General features: G+C 43.4%; 1 protein-coding gene across 5 annotated transcripts in view; it reads right to left on the reverse strand.

Annotated features, from left to right (window-relative positions):
- The window catches only part of SH3PXD2B (SH3 and PX domains 2B), a 129,938-nt gene that overhangs the window by 10,256 nt on the left and 101,710 nt on the right, over positions 1-17,972 (reverse strand). For 4 of the 5 annotated variants that reach the window (XM_081178393.1, XM_081178394.1, XM_081178391.1 and 1 more), the window contains 4 exons: positions 10,067-10,201; positions 7,132-7,236; positions 3,707-3,824; positions 267-493 (listed from right to left, as the gene is read on the reverse strand). In XM_081178393.1, coding sequence (XP_081034519.1) covers positions 267-493; positions 3,707-3,824; positions 7,132-7,236; positions 10,067-10,201 — 585 coding nt within the window. Of the gene's footprint in view, positions 1-266; positions 494-3,706; positions 3,825-7,131; positions 7,237-10,066; positions 10,202-11,243; positions 12,352-17,972 lie in introns of those variants that run through there. The other variant, XM_081178395.1, reaches the window with a different exon arrangement.

Below are 17,972 nucleotides of genomic sequence, written 5' to 3' on the forward strand. Positions count from 1 at the left end.
ACATTCTCCTTTCCCCTCCTCCCCCACAACACTCTGTGAGGTGAGTGAGGCTGAGAGACTTCAGAGAAGTGTGACTGGCCCAAGGTCACCCAGCAGCTGCATGTGGAGGAGTGGGGAATCGAACCCAGTTCCCCAGATTACGAGTCTACTGCTCTTAACCACTACACCACACTAGCTCTCAAGAGCCACGAAGACCTTCCTGCACCACACCAGGCTAGCATGTCCTACAAAGAACCCAAAAGCTTTGTTCATTCTTCCCAACTTACTTCTCCTAAGGTCCACATTTGGCAATGGGCGACCATCAAACCGTCCATCTCTTTGGTTGTTTGGCCCATCCTTGTCTCGGCCCGCAGAGTTCTGCTGCCGGGAGATTCCATCCAGGTCTAGTGCATAGGAGTGGGCGGAAGTAGCAGATCCCAGTTTTGGAGCAAGCATGTCACCACTCCCCTTTTTCAGGTATGACGCTGGGGCCCAGCCCTCCTGACCCTGATACCTGCAGCAACATGAATAGTCAAATTATTTAGACTTCTGTCTCCTTCTTATCACGGCTACAGCCAGTCTGATTCATAGCAGTACTTGAGAGGCACAAAAAGGGTTCTAAATCAACATTCTGAGAAATCAGACTGATCAATACAGATTCCACCCACTCACCCTATTTCTTGAGATACACACTCAAGTATCTTTCAAGACCCCATACCTTCACAATTATGAATGTTTGCTTATTGTTGATTAAGCTGATTTATCTCCCATCTTTCCATACAGATGCCCAAGGTGGCTGTACCTCATTGGGGGGGTAAAGGCTATATACTGGCAGTATACTGTGCTGTAATAACCAGTCTCCAGATGTGGAATGGATTATGGCATACAGGGACAGCAAGACTAATCTGGAACACAGGAGTCTCCAACCCATTATGGGTGCATGTATTTAGACTTCTGTCTCGTTCCTATCACGGCTACAGCCAGCCTGATTCATAGCAGTTCTTGAGAGGCACAAAAAGGGTTCTAAATCAATAGAGGAAGACCCTCTGATCATTTGTTACCTGTGCATTACGTGCCTTCTAGAAATGCATTGGACTACTCTAATGTAGTGAGTCCAGAATCGTTTCTGCTTATTTTGAAGCAGCATGACAAATGTCACAGAGTCTAGTGGGCGTGCCTAAGGGCCACATCACATATTGCTGTGTCCCTCAAATGCAAGGATGAGGGAACCGGTGGCCCTCCAGATGTTGCTAGCCTACAATTCCCATAATCCTTGACCACTGGCCATGAGGCTGGTGGGAGATGGATGTTAAGAGCATCTGGAGGGGCCAAAGACTGCCCCACCTCTGCTATATTGCTTAGAGGCAAACTGTGTACTCTTACCATGTAGACACCCGGGGGTGGGTGGAACTTTTTCAGCCTACACCCCCTTCTGGGAAACCACAGGCAAAAGCAGTCAGAGCAGCAAATGTGAAATTTGCTGTTTGTACACTAGATTAGTTTTTACACATTCACACATCCCTCTCAATCCAGGCACATTCTAGCCAGGCAAAAAACACTCAAGGGGGGGGGGTGCAAAGCAGGACTGGTGAGGGCTGTGTGACCTTGAAAAAACCCTAGAGGGCCTCATTTGGCCCCTGGACCTGAGGTTCCCCATCCCTAATGCATACACTGCATATACATAAGAGATCTGGGGCCAATCACATTTCTCTGTGGCACATAAACACAATGTAAAAAAAGAAGGTATAACAGGAAACAACACTGGGGCATGTGGTAATAACAGGTGCATCTACTTTTCTGTCACATGCAAAGCAGTCTAACTCTTGGTGTTTCCAGTTCTTATACAAAGGTCGCCACTTTTCCAGTGTGCCGTTTGTCTTCTTTTCTTACATCAAAACCATTAAAAGAGAAACTCAAAACAAAACAATAGCCCTAAACGTTTACTGTGACTCAGAAACCACATCCACCAAGGACATCTGCCAGAGAGGAGGGACTGGTGCCAGCCACAGGAAAATGCCACCTTAGTGGCCAGAGGCAAAGATGCTAGGATCAGATGACGCCAGCTGCTGCGCCTTTAATAGACTCGAGATTCTTTGAAGCAAATTTCCTCAGTTTAAAATGTCAACACACATTCTTTTTTCCTGGTGTAGTGGTTGCCAATGCTGCAGGTTCATTGGAAGGTTACAGAAATCAAAGCCTGCTTTCTGCTTTACCTCGACACACGCTTTGTCAGTGTCAGCCCAGTGTCAAGACTTACAACTAATGTAGCCAGAAGAGACCTCTAGTTGACCAACTGAGGGTTAGATCATAGTCATCAAGGCATTTTTGTGTGTGCTTAGTTTGCCCATTATTTCTGCTTGAGTTCTGTTATGGCCCTGATCAATATGGCTATAGTTGACTTGTAAACAGAGTGTTGTATTTTTGCCCCATCTGATTAACACATACATTTTCAACCATTTTCTATTGCAAAGGTGAACCATATTTTAGCCGTCCCGTTACAAGGCTGGTGGATACAGCTGATTCTCAAGTGGTGAACAAAGCTGTACTAAACGCTTTCTATAGCCAGAATTGTTTTTTAAAAAGAAAAACAAACCAAAACCAAACAGCAGCCTCTTTAGGCAACACAGATGCAAAAATCTGATGGATGGTTGACTTGTTCAACAGCAAACAGAGTGGACAATTGAGAGAGATGCTTTGATTTAGGAGCAAGAAATATACCAAGCAAAAAGAACAGAAAGATGGGAGATCTTCCCCCTTAATTTAAGGATGCTGGAGGATTTCACTCATCAGTCTGCAGATTCATTATGTTGGAGTCAGAAGTGGAGAAATGGGTCTCTTACGAAAAGTAGGTACTAAAATAACACACTTTTTTGCATCTAATGAACCAACCTGTGCAGAATCCAGCACTTTCAGCTGCAGTCATTGTGACAGTGCTGTGTGTGTTGGTTTGGTTTAAAGCAGAGACTGTGTGATAAACACATTTTACCACTAAAAGGAAGTAAGTGCCCTTAACTGCAAAGACAACTGCAGCAGCATGCAGTTTAAGCCAATAAAGGAGCATGGTTCAGGGCATTCTCTACAACCTCTTCCCCCAACTCAACCATTTGAGTACCTTTCCCCCCTATGCATTACAGCATCTTTAAAGGGGTTTTTTTAATAGCCAAAGAACCCACCTCTTTGCACCCACCATTTTGTGGTATGAAAATGTAGCTTCAGTGGCACATCATGCCGTTATCTTTTGGATAGTTTCCTTCACATGTTTCCGAAACCCACAAATGTGTTGGCGGGACCACCTTATATACCAGAATGTGCCAATGAGATTTTCAGGGCATCTCATTGTCCCGAGGCAATATGCCATCTGTTCATAATGTAAGAAGCAATTCCTTTCAACATTAAAGTATTGCCTCTGTGTGTCCACTCCTCTTCCTCAAAGAGCTTGTGTTATCTAATTTTTATTTCCTAGAAACAGAGCAGAATGCCACAAAATGCATTCCTCTACATCAGTCATTGTTGGAGCTTTGCGTGTCTTAAGCTGATCTTTCCTTCTGTCCCTTCCTGGATGGAAGCTACCCTCTCCTAAGGGTGCTTTGCAAGAGACAGAGATAAACATCATTGGGTTTTAGTACACAAGACTGCAGTGATAAATAAATAAAAGTAGCTTGCCCCTTATATTCGGGCATGCCTGCCTCCCATTGATTCTTCTTCATTAACCCCAAATGAAAGGTACCTGATCTTCCACCATCCTTCAAGGTTTTTCTGGATCACCTCCACAACAGCCCCTTTGTCCAGGTTCATTTCATCTTGGTCCCGAGCAGTGTAGGGGTAAATGACCATATACTTCTCCTCTGTTGCGAGCAAAATAGAAGAGAAGAAAACAAAGCTTGTTAGAAGTCCCTCTTTTGAAAACGCTTCAAACTTTATTTAAGTCTAGCGCTCTGAACTGGATTACACGGCATGGGAAGGTTGGCAATCGGGTGCCTCACACACCGGGGTCGAGAGCCTATCCACCTGACACAAGCTTCCAAAAAAACTTGTAATACCCTCCCACAAGTCTAATACACCCTATCAGCCCCTGCCTGGTGCGTGACAACCTCTTTGTTTTTCCAACTGAAGACAGGCAGCTGTAATAGGTGGTCAGTGGAAATGAGGTGGGCTGTGTACGCCAGGCTTGTCAGGGGTGGGGTGTTGCACAGGCCTGTTCTAAAAAGAATCTGTTTTTCCATTAGCCCCAAGTGTCTACCTACCAAACACCTTAAGCCTCAGTTCTGATGTTGTTTCAGCAGCTTTATCTGGGTGCACAAGTGTTCATTTGAGTGCTCCACTCACATGAGCGCTGTAACACCAGAGACTCACAGATAGCTTCTCCTGTGCAATTAAAGAGACCATGCTCATTCCATGTTATAGCACTCAAGGAACCACACCACTCCAATAAGCAGCTATTTCGCAGCTCCTGCAATAACTCCAGGTTAGCTGCCACTGCCTTCCATCCTCCCTAGTACCAGACTGTGAGTAAAGTTATGGGGGAATGCACATTATGCCAACACCAGAGTCATAAGGCTTTTAACCAATCTCCAGCGATGATCCAGAGGAAAAGGAAGTAACAGCTAGCTAAGACTAGGCGGAAGAACTTGGTATCACTAAAAACATAATCATGACAACTCTACAGAAAGAGAAGCAAGAAATCCAAACACACACACACCACCTGCATTACTGACAAATAACAAACAATGCTTTTGTGGCCTGCTTTCCCTATGCACAGCTGCCAAAGTGATGCCAGCTAGTCTGCCTCAGCAAGACTGCCATTGGCATTCAATACTCATCTGCAGTCCCTATTTCTAGAAATGCCTCGTGCAGAGCCAGGAATCAGTTTCACAGCTAGTTTAATGATATCTCTAGCAGGAAGAGCTGAAACAACATGCACAGTCCTTTCCACTTACAGAACTGCAGTATATGAGCTCATCCACACTTCAGTTTGAGTTGCCACACTCTCCAGGAAAAGCCACTCTTTACTGCTGATTCAGAGCAGGTTTTTCGTGGACTTACGTTTCCTTCCATTCAGTTGCAAAGTGCAGGTTTTTCCGGGGAAGTGGTGGGGCAAGCAGAAAACCACTCAGACCCATGCTTGGGACAAGCAAAGTGCGGACAAGCACTTGGTTAGACTAACATAACCTTGAACCGCCAACTTCACAATGAGGTACTTCAGTGGATGGATGTGTCCACTTGAAAAGTTTAGCCATAAAATGGGTTCAAGTGCCTGAACACACAACCAACATCCTCCACACTGTACTTCCTGACAAATCAGAAGCACATCAGCAGAGCATCAGACAGATGTCATGGCATCAGGATGGAACAGGAATTATAAGAAACGCAGCCAAAGCACGAAAACTCTGAGATGTGGCCGATTACATCAAGCAGGTCTGTGCCAGTCTTTGTTTTCCTTCTAGATTTAAGATAAGCTAGAAACACAGTGCAAGAAGCAAATATCTGAGTCAGCTAAGGGCAACCAGACAAGACATTAACTGTATCTTCATATTTAACATGCTAGTGTGAGCTTATTAATTGCATCAGCCAGACGTGCGTGTGTGTGTGTGTGTGTGTGTGTGTGTGTGTGTGTGTGTGATAATTTATAGGCTCACAGCAGATATGGAGGGAGAATTTAAACTTTGCACGCACATTGCCTTGCAGTCTTGAGGAAATTCCTCTTTTGAAAGGTGGTATTTGCTTTGGGAGAGAAATGTCTCCGAGAACAAATAATGGCTTCTGAGATTTTCCTTAAGACCATAACAGGGGAAACAAAGAGAAAAATTCCCTCACCATGCCAGCTGTGAGCCCAGTAATTATCAGCCCACCCAATGCAATTTGCATTTTTTAGCACTTGCAAGTTGAATGTAAAGGAGCATTTAACATTCTCTCCAGTCTGGCACAGAAGAGTAGAACTCCTAAATCATGAGGCATTGACACAGTAAGTACCAGAAGCAGGAGAAAGAGGGGGGGGGGGGTTTAACATATATGACTAGCAATGCACACAAGGAAATACAAAGGGTGGATTCCCAGTGAATAAGTAATATATTACATGCAACAAGGCATGCAAACACCACAATGGGCAGCACATGCAGAAACGGGAAGTAGACAAATGTCCAAAGCACAAATGGAGGTCAATAAAAGCAATCTCCACAGCATCCACCTTGACCCCATCCACTGGTGTACAAGTCCCCAAGAGTCCGACGGCGGCCCACGTGCCTGGGAAGAGACCAGTATCTCCATGGGACTGGGAGGAGCATGTTGGGGAAGCAGGAGAGGGACAAAACAGGGTGTAAGGAGGCAGCTCTTCACTCCTTGGAAGTATCAGTCTTGTTTAATAGAGCAGACAATTCCACAACCAGACAATGCACCTTGATCCCTCCACGGCTCATATGAAAGACTTGGATGCTTTGCTTAACAAAGGTGTCATATTAAAAATAAGCAGTATCTGCACCTTCTAAAAAAGGAAGGAACGAATAAATCACAACAAACTCAAGAAGTTCCTCAAAAAGTGTTGTGCACTTTTGACCCATTTTGTTGATGTCTGTCTCTGCATTTCTCATTCCATCACAAGAAGCCACCATGGGGAGGACCTAGTAAAAATGTCACAGGAGCACCCGCTGTTGCAGCATTGTTGAAAAGAAGTGCATGTGAACTTGAGCAGTAAGGGGAAGAGAAAGCACCGTGGGGTCCATGTAAACCACTTGGGACTTTCCAGTGAGGACAGCCATAGCAAATATTACTCAGGTGCAATGCAATAGGATAACAGCAGCTGTCATTAAAAAAAAAAATACCCAACAAAGCACCCATTTAGGGGTCTTAATTCAGAATGTGTGCTCTTCATATCAAAGGCTGGTGTGGCTTGTGGCTCAAAGATGGAGGAAAAGTTGGATACTGAAGGCTGGGAAAGGCTCAAGCAAGCTCATTAGCACCACCTTCTCTGTCAGTGATATCCAGTTCAGCCTTCATGGGAGCTTGCTAGAGAGGAGAGATACTAGGACTTTTTAAAATGCAAACCAAACTGGAGTTTTTGCTCCCTGGACAACAGCCTGAAAAATTTAGCTGGACTAGAGCAGTTCAAATAATAAACCCAGGAATTATTGGGGAGCTTCTCTTAAGCCATTTTCTCACCTTCTTCAGGTTGCATTGAAAATTCATCCTGGGCTCCATCCTGAACTTCTAAGCATGTAGCTGGGACCCATCCTTGTTCATCTGATGTGCTCACAAACCACCAGCCTAAAGGGAAAGGAAAATAGCATTAGCTGAAAAGCCACATTAAGTTCTCACTTTGGAACTGAACCCATTCCATCCATTCCAGCTGTGGAGAAACAGCTGGGTGGGACAAGAGAAGAACACCTTCTCAGTGGCTGGACCAAGATAATGTATTATCTTAAACTGTGAAGTGCAGTTGTCTCCCTCCTTCATGGCTTTCCACTAGTTACTGAGTATCTTTTTATTCTGTCAACGTTCTATTTCACAAAGCAATGATTTTTTTAATAAAAAAAACTTACTTTGGAAATGTTTTCATAAAATTGTACTTTCATCTGTTGTAAGGTCCTGGAATTCTGTGTTTACATTAAAATACATGTTCTAACCCACAAATAAATAAAACCAACCTCCAAGGAATTGGCTCGTCTTCTATTTTAGGCTAGGGGAGAAAACGTCCTCAGAGTTATCACATCTCAGCTGCTCCCACACTACAGACACTAAGTTTTTAGAAGCTCACACAGTGTTTGAATTTTTATTATTATTAAAATAATCACATATTTAAAAAGGCCATTGACATAATCATAGCTATACCCTATAGCTATACCCTATACTGTGTCCCCATTGCAAATGTTACATCAAATTGTCAGGATGTCCTTAAATGCTAAATCACTTGGTCTATATTTTTTTCAGAATTGTATAAAAAGAGCTCAGTATCTGCACCTCCAATAAGCTTATAAAGTTTTATGTCACCTGCTATAAAGTTGCAGTAGATCAGCACTGGAAGAGCCTTCAGAAAGGGGAGAAGGGATATTCTTTAGCCTGTCAGGAGCTGGGGAGATTGGCATTATTTTGCCTCCTCCACAATATTGTCTTCAGGTAGTAGTTTTTGTCATATGAAAATGGAAGCCATTTGTTTTCAGGGGTGAAGAGACACCAGCTAAACCTGCTGCTGATTCTGGAGTGTAAAATAGTCAACAACCCTCTCAACTAGGTCCTAGACGGCAGCCCGTAATGTTCCACAGAACCCAATGGAAGCTGCAGAGAAACAAGCAAGACTGTGTTTGCACAGCTCTGCCTTAAGACTTTCTTAGTTACACTAAGCATAACACTATGTTTGGGAGAATGACAGAACATTGGGAGCTGACTTTTACACAAAGATAATTTTATTTCTTTATCATTCTCTTTATGTTGTTGAGCTCGGACAATAAACCCAGCTTAATTAATACAGTAATTCAATTTATTGTGCACTTATCTTTTTATGTGAATTCAGAATTCATAAAAAAACCTATTCTGAATGGTAACACAAGGTATTCAGGGAATAACTATGAAATGATTTGACCTCTATATGACATCGAAGCAAATCAAGATGGTAATTTATAGAAAGCTATTCAATAAGAGAATAATGTGAAGTTTAAAATTATCCATAAAAATTCAGCACAGTGTGCTTTGAAACAGCAACAACGTCGGTGTCACTGCTTCACAATGGATGGCTGGTGGATAGAAATTGAGCAGCAAGTAATTTGCTTCATTGTGCTGAAAAAAACAAATCGCCTACTAGTATAATCCTGTAGTGAAAGTTTCTCTGTTGTCAAAATGCAAGTCCAAACCTATTTTTCAAGGCTACTTCTTATTTTACTTAAATAAGGAAGGCAAAAGTATTGTATATATTATTTCCTTGGGTGGGGAAAGAAAGAGATTAATTTAATTCTAAGTGTAGTTCCTTCTACAATGGGTCAAGTTACTAAATAAACTAAGATAATTGTAAGAAGGTGAGCACATTTCTTTCCCATCAAAAAAGCTGGACTGGCAACTAAGAATGGCATGGTCCTTTTATTAATGTAATATGGTGACTCTGAAATGGGAGCTTTGTGCCTATGTAATTTGTTGCCAAGGACAATACCACCTAAAGCATATAGCTGAGTGATTTGTGTATCAGAGGCTGCAATAGAAGCCCTTAAACCTTGGCATTTATTGCATGCAGATGTTAGTCATCACAAGCTGATATTTGCATGACCCTCCTATATAGATAGGTGCCAGCCTGCTTAAATGCCCCATCCACCTCCACAAAACAGGCACTGGGCTTCAGATCTCATTTGAAACCTACAAGGAACAGGAGAACCTGTTTACAAGCTCTTTTCATAGAATCATAGAATTGTAGATTTGGGACCCCGAGGGTCATCTAGTCCAACCCCTTGTAAAGCAGGAATCTCAGCTAGATTGTATATGACGGGTAAAGGTAAAAGGAAGGATGCAGGTGGCGCTGTGGTCTAAACCACTGAGCCTCTTGGGCTTCCTGATCAGAAGGTCAGCATTTCAAATCCACACGACGGGGTGAGCTCCCGATGCTCTGTCCCAGCTTCTGCCAACTTTGCAGTTCGAAAGCACACCAGTGCAAGTAGATAAATAGGTACCGTTGCAGCGGGAAGGTAAACAGTGTTTCCATGCACTCTGGCTTCCGTCACGGTGTTCTGTTGTGCCAGAAGTGGTTTAGTCATGCTGGCCATATGACCTGGAAAGTTGTCTGTGGACAAATGCTGGCTCCCTCGTCCTGAAAGCGGAGATGAGTGCCATACCCCATAGTCGAATTCAACTGGACTTAACCGCCTAGGGGTCGTTTGCATTTTTAGCTTTACATGACAGATGGCCATCCAACCTCTGCTTAAAAACCTCCAATGAAGGAGAGTCCTCCACCTCCAGAGGAGTCAGTGAACCAGCTACAAATCCACCTAACAATTATCTTGTCCAGTACACATTTTACTAGTTTCTCTGCAAGAATATAAAGGGGGGCTTTGTCAAAAGCCTTATTGAAATCTCAAACCATGTACCTAATTTAAAGCTTCCATTGAGCTCTCCTTACCAGATTCGTTCTTCTCAATTATGTCCACCACTTGGCCAGCACACAAGCTAATCTCAGAGCTTTCTTGCTTCTGGTAATCTGCCACCACCACATACTGCTCCAGGACCATGGGATCCGCAGATGCCAAATCTCCACCTGTGTCATAGGGAACAAGACAAACACTTGGTCTCCACATGTGCCACAGACTATAATGTGCTTTTCTCGTGATCATGACAACAAATTAAGAGCCCAATGTGAGCTTTAAGAGGCAAGGTGATGGAGAGATGGAAGCAGGTGGCAATTGAGATTGGTTCAGATCGGTCCTTCTTGATACTTACTTGAGACCACTGCCGCATGCTCTGAGCTATTGAAGCAATTACTTTACCAAAGATACCACCCACCCCACCCTATGAATGTCTAATAAACTTAAAATCTGATGGCACCAGGCATGCCCTCTGGGGAAAGCATTCCATAAACAGGGAGCTGCCGCTGAGAAGACTCATTCTCATGCCACCACCCTCCACATCCTCCCTCAGAGGAGAGCATAGAGATGGGTATCAGATGCCCATGTTGATTCATATGAGAAGTGGTCCTTGTGATATTTGGGTACAAACTACACAATACTTTATAGACCAAAACCAGCACTTTGAATTGGAAACTAATTGGTAGCCAGTGTAGTCACATCAGGGCATGCAAGGAAAGTGACTGGGTACTGTAGTCAAAATAAGATGTAGGAAGAATTACTTTGAGAGCAGAGTCCTGAGCAAAGTCTTCGGCAAAAATTCCACTAACTCAAAACTTTGCAGGATTAGGCTACAGTATACGGTTGTTGGGGCAAAAATCTGATTACGCTAATAAACTTGCAAGGCCTCACTCTTAACTTGGTTGTTAAAAAATGATGAAATGTTTAAGAAGGAGGGTGGTAATTCAAAAGCCTTTTTTCAAATCTATGTTGCAATTAGGATATTTCCAATTAAGCACAGCTAGCCTATCTAGAGAGCTTAATTTCAACTGGTGGTGGGGAAATCTACATTAATTGCAAGGGAGAGTAACTCTCCCCTTACATTAGGGTATTGCATGGCTTTTTGCCAAAGATGACTATCTGGAGTCATTTCCTGTGGTCACTCCATCTGGCCCAGCAAGAACTCAAGCTTTGTACTTCCGGAGGATGTGGTTTTGGGCTACAAGGACCACAGACCTCAAGAATTCAGCTGCTCTTTGCAGTTTAACACATGGCTCTTCCTTTGTATTCCAGATCATCATCCTGGCTGCTGTTTGTAGGGCAGATGCAGAGGAGATAAAGGAAAGGAAAAGAAACGAAAAAGGAAAACCTGTAAGGCCCAGAAAATGTTTTCAGCTTATCCATGCAAAGAAAGAAGCTACGGGAAAATAAACTCTTTAAGAAATCTGTGGTTTGCTTAAAAATAAAACAAATAAATTCAGAGCCACTAAGGGGCAGCAGTGTTTACTCACAAAGATAAATGTATCCGAAACCGAATGTTAAGAGGGAGGAGAGAGAGAGAGAGAGAGAGAGAGAGAGAGAGAGAGAGAGAGAGAGAGAGAAGTGCAACGAAACATGCTTCCTTAGAGGACCATTTCTTATGGCCATCAAACCCTTCTGTTTCTGTGCAATGTCACATGCACCAAGGAGGAACTTTAATCCCATACACTCTAAGTAACAGCCCAATTTTATGCATGTTTCCTTTGAAGTAAATCCCACTGAGTTCAAGGGGACTTGCTCTCTCATAAAAGTACCCGACTGCAGTCTCAGGGGCAATGCTATTCTTGGCTGCAAAGACCATAAGTCACTTTTGCTTTTAACATGTTCCAGCCCCGTTCCTTTCACCTATGAAATATTTCTGTTCAGAAGACACAAAGTAAACTGATCACACACTGATTCTTGTTCTTATGTGTTTTATTTTACACCACATTTACTATCTGGTTAACCTACATGCACGCAAATTCTTTTTTAAGTTTGACCCCCCATCTTAACAGCAAAGGAAAGGGGGGAAACATTTAATTAGATGGTGCTTGATGGTGGGAGAGTTAGAAATCACCTTTTCTTCTAAACCTTTGATCTCTTTTCATAGTTTGGGTGCATTTCCTATATAACTTGTCCACCTCCATGTTTTGCTGCTAAAGGGGAGCTGCAAAAGTTTATTCCCCCCTCTATACTTTAGGCCAGAGATGGCCAAACTTGGCCCTCCAGCTGTTTTGGGACTACAACTCCCATCATCCCTAGCTAACAGGACCAGTGGTCAGGGATGATGGGTATTGTAGTCCCAAAACAGCTGGAGGGCCAAGTTTGGCCATTACTGCTTTAGGCAAAAGAAAGGTGTGATCAGTACCATAGAATCATAGAATCATAGAGTTGGAAGAGACCACGAGGGCCATCGAGTCCAACCCCCTGCCAAGCAGGAAACACCATCAGAGCACTCCTGACATATGGTTGTCAAGCCTCTGCTTAAAGACCTCCAAAGTAGGAGACTCCACCACACTCCTTGGCAGCAAATTCCACTGTCGAACAGCTCTTACTGTCAGGAAGTTCTTCCTAATGTTTAGGTGGAATCTTCTTTCTTGTAGTTTGGAGCCATTGCTCCGTGTCCGCTTCTCTGGAGCAGCAGAAAACAACCTTTCTCCCTCCTCTATGTGACATCCTTTTATATATTTGAACATGGCTATCATATCACCCCTTAACCTCCTCTTCTCCAGGCTAAACATGCCCAGCTCCCTTAGCCGTTCCTCATAAGGCATCGTTTCCAGGCCTTTGACCATTTTGGTTGCCCTCCTCTGGACACGTTCCAGTTTGTCAGTGTCCTTCTTGAATTGTGGTGCCCAGAACTGGACACAGTACTCCAGGTGTGGTCTGACCAGAGCAGAATACAGTGGCACTATTACTTCCCTTGATCTAGATGCTATACTCCTATTGATGCAGCCCAGAATTGCATTGGCTTTTTTAGCTGCCGCGTCACACTGTTGGCTCATGTCAAGTTTGTGGTCAACCAAGACTCCTAGATCCTTTTCACATGTACTGCTCTCAAGCCAGGTGTCACCCATCTTGTATTTGTGCCTCTCATTTTTTTTGCCCAAGTGTAATACTTTACATTTCTCCCTGTTAAAATTCATCTTGTTTGTTTTTGCCCAGTTCTCTAATCTGTCAAGGTCGTTTTGAAGTGTGATCCTGTCCTCTGGGGTGTTAGCCACCCCTCCCAGTTTGGTGTCATCTGCAAATTTGATCAGGATGCCCTTGAGTCCATCATCCAAGTCGTTGATAAAGATGTTGAATAAGACCGGGCCCAAGACAGAACCCTGTGGCACCCCACTAGTCACTCTTCTCCAGGATGAAGAGGAACCATTGATGAGCACCCTTTGGGTTCGGTCAGTCAGCCAGTTACAAATCCACTGAGTGGTAGCATAGTCAAGACCGCATGTTACCAGCTTCTTTACAAGAATATCATGGGGCACCTTGTCAAATGCCTTGCTGAAATCAAGGTAGGCTACATCCACTGCGTTCCCTTCATCTACCAGGCTTGTTATTCTGTCAAAAAACGAGATCAGGTTAGTCTGACATGACTTATTTTTCAGAAATCCATGCTGACTATTGGTGATCACAGCATTCCTTTCTAGGTGCTCACAGACTGTTTGCTTAATGATCTGCTCCAGAATCTTCCCTGCTATTGATGTCAGACTGACTGGGCGGTAATTATTTGGGTCCTCTCTTTTCCCCTTTTTGAAAATAGGGACAACATTTGCCCTCCTCCAGTCTGCCGGGACTTCGCCTGTTCTCCAGGAATTCTCAAAGATGACTGCCAGTGGTTCTGAGATCACATCTGCCAGTTCTTTTAATACTCTTGGATGCAGTTCATCTGGCCCTGGAGACTTGAATACATCTAAACTAGCCAAATATTCTTGTACTATCTCCTTAGTTATTCTGGGCTGTGTTTCCTTTGCTGAATCATTTGCTCCAAATTCTTCAGGTCGGGCATTGTTTTCTTTATCGGAGAAGACTGAGGCAAAGAAGGCATTGAGGAGTTCAGCCCTTTCTGTGTCCCTTGTTTGCATTTCACCATCTTCTCCTCTGAGTGACCCCACTGTTTCTTTGTTCTTCCTTTTGCTACGAACATACCCATAAAAGCCTTTTTTGTTGCTTTTAACCTCTCTAGCAAGCCTGAGTTCATTCTGTGCTTTAGCTTTTCTGACTTTGTGTCTACACGTGCTGGCTGTTTGTTTGAATTCCTCTTTGGTGGTTTCCCCCCTTTTCCATTTTTTGTACACATCCTTTTTTAATCTTAATTCAGTTAAAAGTTCTTTAGATAGCCACCCTGGCTTCTTTAGGCACCTTCCATGTTTCCGTCTCAATGGTATTGCCTGACGTTGTGCTTTTACTATCTCCCTCTTAACAAACTCCCAGCCATCATGAACTCCCTTTCCTTTTAGTATTGCTGTCCATGGGATCTCACCCAGCACTTCCCTAAGTTTTATGAAGTCGGCTTTCTTAAAGTCAAGAAATTGAGTCCTAGTATGCTTGGCTGCTCCTTTCCGCTGTATAGTAAACTTCAGAAGAGCATGATCACTCGCGCCTAATGATCCTTCCACATCTACCCCACTAACCAAGTCATCAACATTGGTTAGGACCAGATCTAAAACGGCTGTTCCTCTTGTTGCTTCTCCCACTTTCTGGACAATGAAGTTGTCTGCAAGGCCAGTGAGGAATCTGTTTGACCTTATGCTCTTGGCTGAGTTTGACGTCCAGCAAATATCCGGGTAATTGAAGTCCCCCATTACTACTATCTCCCTTCCTTTTGCATGCTTGGCCATCTGTTCCAGAACCAAGCTCACATGCCCTTTCACACAAAAATCCTTTCCTGACCCCCCCTTTTAAAGCAACCTAATCTAGGTGAAAGGGACGTAGGTGGCGCTGTGGGTTAAACCACAGAGCCTAGGACCGGCTGATCAGAAGGTCGGTGGTTCGAATCCCCGCGACGGGGTGAGCTCCCGTTGCTTGGTCCCAGCTCCTGCCAACCTAGCAGTTCGAAGGCACGTCAAAGTTCAAGTAGATAAATAGGTATCACTCTGGTGGGAAGGTGAATGGCGTTTCCATGCGCTGCTCTGGTTCGCCAGAAGCGGCTTAGTAATGCTGGCCACATGACCTAGAAGCTGTACGCCGGCTCCCTCGGCCAATAAAGCGAGATGAGCGCCGCAACCCCAGAGACGACCACGACTGGACCTAATGGTCAGGGGTCCCTTTACCCTTTACCTTTAATCTAGGTGAAAGTTTCTCAGTTGTTACTACTGTAAAGCAACTGGGAGTGTGAAACCTTGCAGTTCTACAGTAAGTCACTCAAAGACCTGCATGCAAATCCCAATCAAGTTCTGGACTTATGACCCAGAACCCTGATACTTCTTTGGCTTGTAGATTTAAAGGCAACACTTAAAAGATATCATTTAGAAAGCCAAGACTTCCATAATTAGTTCCCACTTGCACCTTCATCACAGAGGAAATTTGAGGCGAGTATTTAAAAACCCACTTTGATTGAAGCAGAGCTTTCCCATGGAACACTTTTTATTGGTTCTCTGGGCTCCTGAAGATAGCAAAGCACTCTCATGTAATAAAAGCCGGACAATCAGAAAAACCAGAGAGCCCAAAGCCCTCAGAAATTTCTGAAATGACCTATAGGGGGCCTCAACTATTTCTAGGGTTAAAGAAAACTGAGCAACAGGGATCCTGGAGGGCAGTGAAAATAGTCAATACTCAAATGAGGGCCACAAAGCTAGTTTTAGCAAAATGGACTGGTTTGACTGGAGAAAACAGATGGGAAACTCCACAATGAAAACTGCAGCAGAGAAAGACATGGCAGCCTTGCAGAAAGAACAGCACCGTGTGGCACAGCCAAAGGATCAAAGGATTTTGGCAAGGTTGTAGCAGCTTTTAGTTTATTGGATTCTAAGCTTGCCAAACAATTCAATTTCTAGGAAAGTCAGTTTTGTATGAGACTTGAAAAAAGAACTGTAAGGAATAAAAGGAAGGCCCACTGTAAGGAATAAAAGGGCATTTCCAAACCAACTTCCCTCAGCATTCCAGGTGAGCAATGCAAAGCCCTACTTACTACTAAGTAGAGCTCCCAATACAGTGAAGTGTATTGGAATATGTTGCCAAGAAGAAACAAATATAACTTTGAGAAAATAATGCCTGTGCTGTAGGAGTGTAGGTCCCATCTCCTGTCTGAGGCCAACTACCACTCTGACTAGACCCAAGCACAGAGTGACTTGGCCATAGTAGAAAAACAACCACAGGATGAAGAGAAAGGAACCCTTTTCCGGATCCCAACCCCCCCCCCCTATATAATTACTCATCGTGTTCTTGGGCTATTTGCAGCTTCAACAGGCAGCTCTGGCACCTCCAAACTACCTATTAAAACAGCAACACAATGCAGTAAACAGCACTGAGCGGAAAAGGTGAGGATTATTTTCAGCAATTCTCTCTCAGGACAATTATTCTCAACCACTAAGCTGTGAGGCTGCGTTAACAGGAAAAGTGGCCTTCTTTGGGACAAACATGAGCTCTTAAAAGTAGCACTGCTTTTTTTAACCTCCTGAGAGAAGGTAACAGGAGCCAGGATTGCTGTTTGATCACAATTCACAACAGAGGGGACTTTCATATCACGCAACAACCTCAGTGATGACAGATCACACTTATGGTTGGAAATCACCAAAGGATTAGATGAACATGCCTGTGTGAAGTAGACTCAACGTGGACAAGAAACAAATGGATTCTACGAACAAATATTGGACTTGAAAATGCTATATGGATCTGTGAATTGGTGACCTGTCACCGGAAGAGACATACATACAACATATTTCGCTCTGAAAGAGCCTCATGACTAAGGCATGATTACAGCTAAAGAATGGGTCTACTTAAAATTGCAAATCTAGGTTTTGAACTTCCTCACATTAGCCTTGTTTGTTAGATTGCCTGCTAAGTCACGGATCCAGACCAATTTCTCATCTACTCCAAAGACAACAACAAAAAGTTATAGGTCACTTAAGATTCCTTGATATGTTCAGTTATTTGATCTCATGCTCTGCAGAAGGCCGAGCTGTAGGCTGGGCAAAAATTTATGCCCTCTTTTGACTTCTGAAACCGGCTTTGATCCCCCCTCACACAAACACTCACACATCCTTTCATACCCAAAGAACAAGTTACGAATGATCATAGAATCCTATGAGGCTTCCACTGCAGCTCACATTTATTGATAAGCTTTGTCAGACTGTGGAGATGTACTTTAACTCCTGTTGATCAATACATAATCACCTGACACGTCCATTTAGGCCAAGTGGGCTGCCAAGAACAATTACCCAGCAGAAGAAGATTTTAAAAACAGCCTTCTAAAAACAGCCTTTAAAAAATAAAAACAAATTAATAGCCACCCTAGAACATGCATACTAGCTAAATTAAGGACAAGTATATATGCACAATGAGCTGGATGGCTGAGTGTGGAATTGTCACTTAAAAGTTTAGATGCCAACACCTTTCACAACTAAGCACCTAAACTTTCCCTTCTAAGCAGCAAATCTAGACAGAATTTAGCATTTTCCAGATTCCATTAAAAAGAGGGCAAAGGGTAGGATTGACACAACTTTTAAGTATCAGTATTTGCATCTAAATGTTGATCAATGGCAATTTGCATATATTTAAATGAGCATGCAAATGTGCAAAAGCTGTTCATTTGTGTCAGATGTGGCAATGCTCCCAATCACTCAACAACTCCAGTTTTTCCCTCCATTAAAGCCACAGTGTAATTTATTCCCATCTATCACCCAAACCTTGAAACCACCACCAGCAAAGCAGTAGAGTTGCCACGTAGCAGGCTGTAAACCATCCTAGTTGGGTTTCATTTGCTTATCCTCAGTGCAATTTAAAGGAGAT

Source organism: Podarcis bocagei (assembly GCF_964188305.1).
Source record: "Podarcis bocagei genome assembly, chromosome: 2".
Taxonomy (NCBI): domain Eukaryota; kingdom Metazoa; phylum Chordata; class Lepidosauria; order Squamata; family Lacertidae; genus Podarcis; species Podarcis bocagei.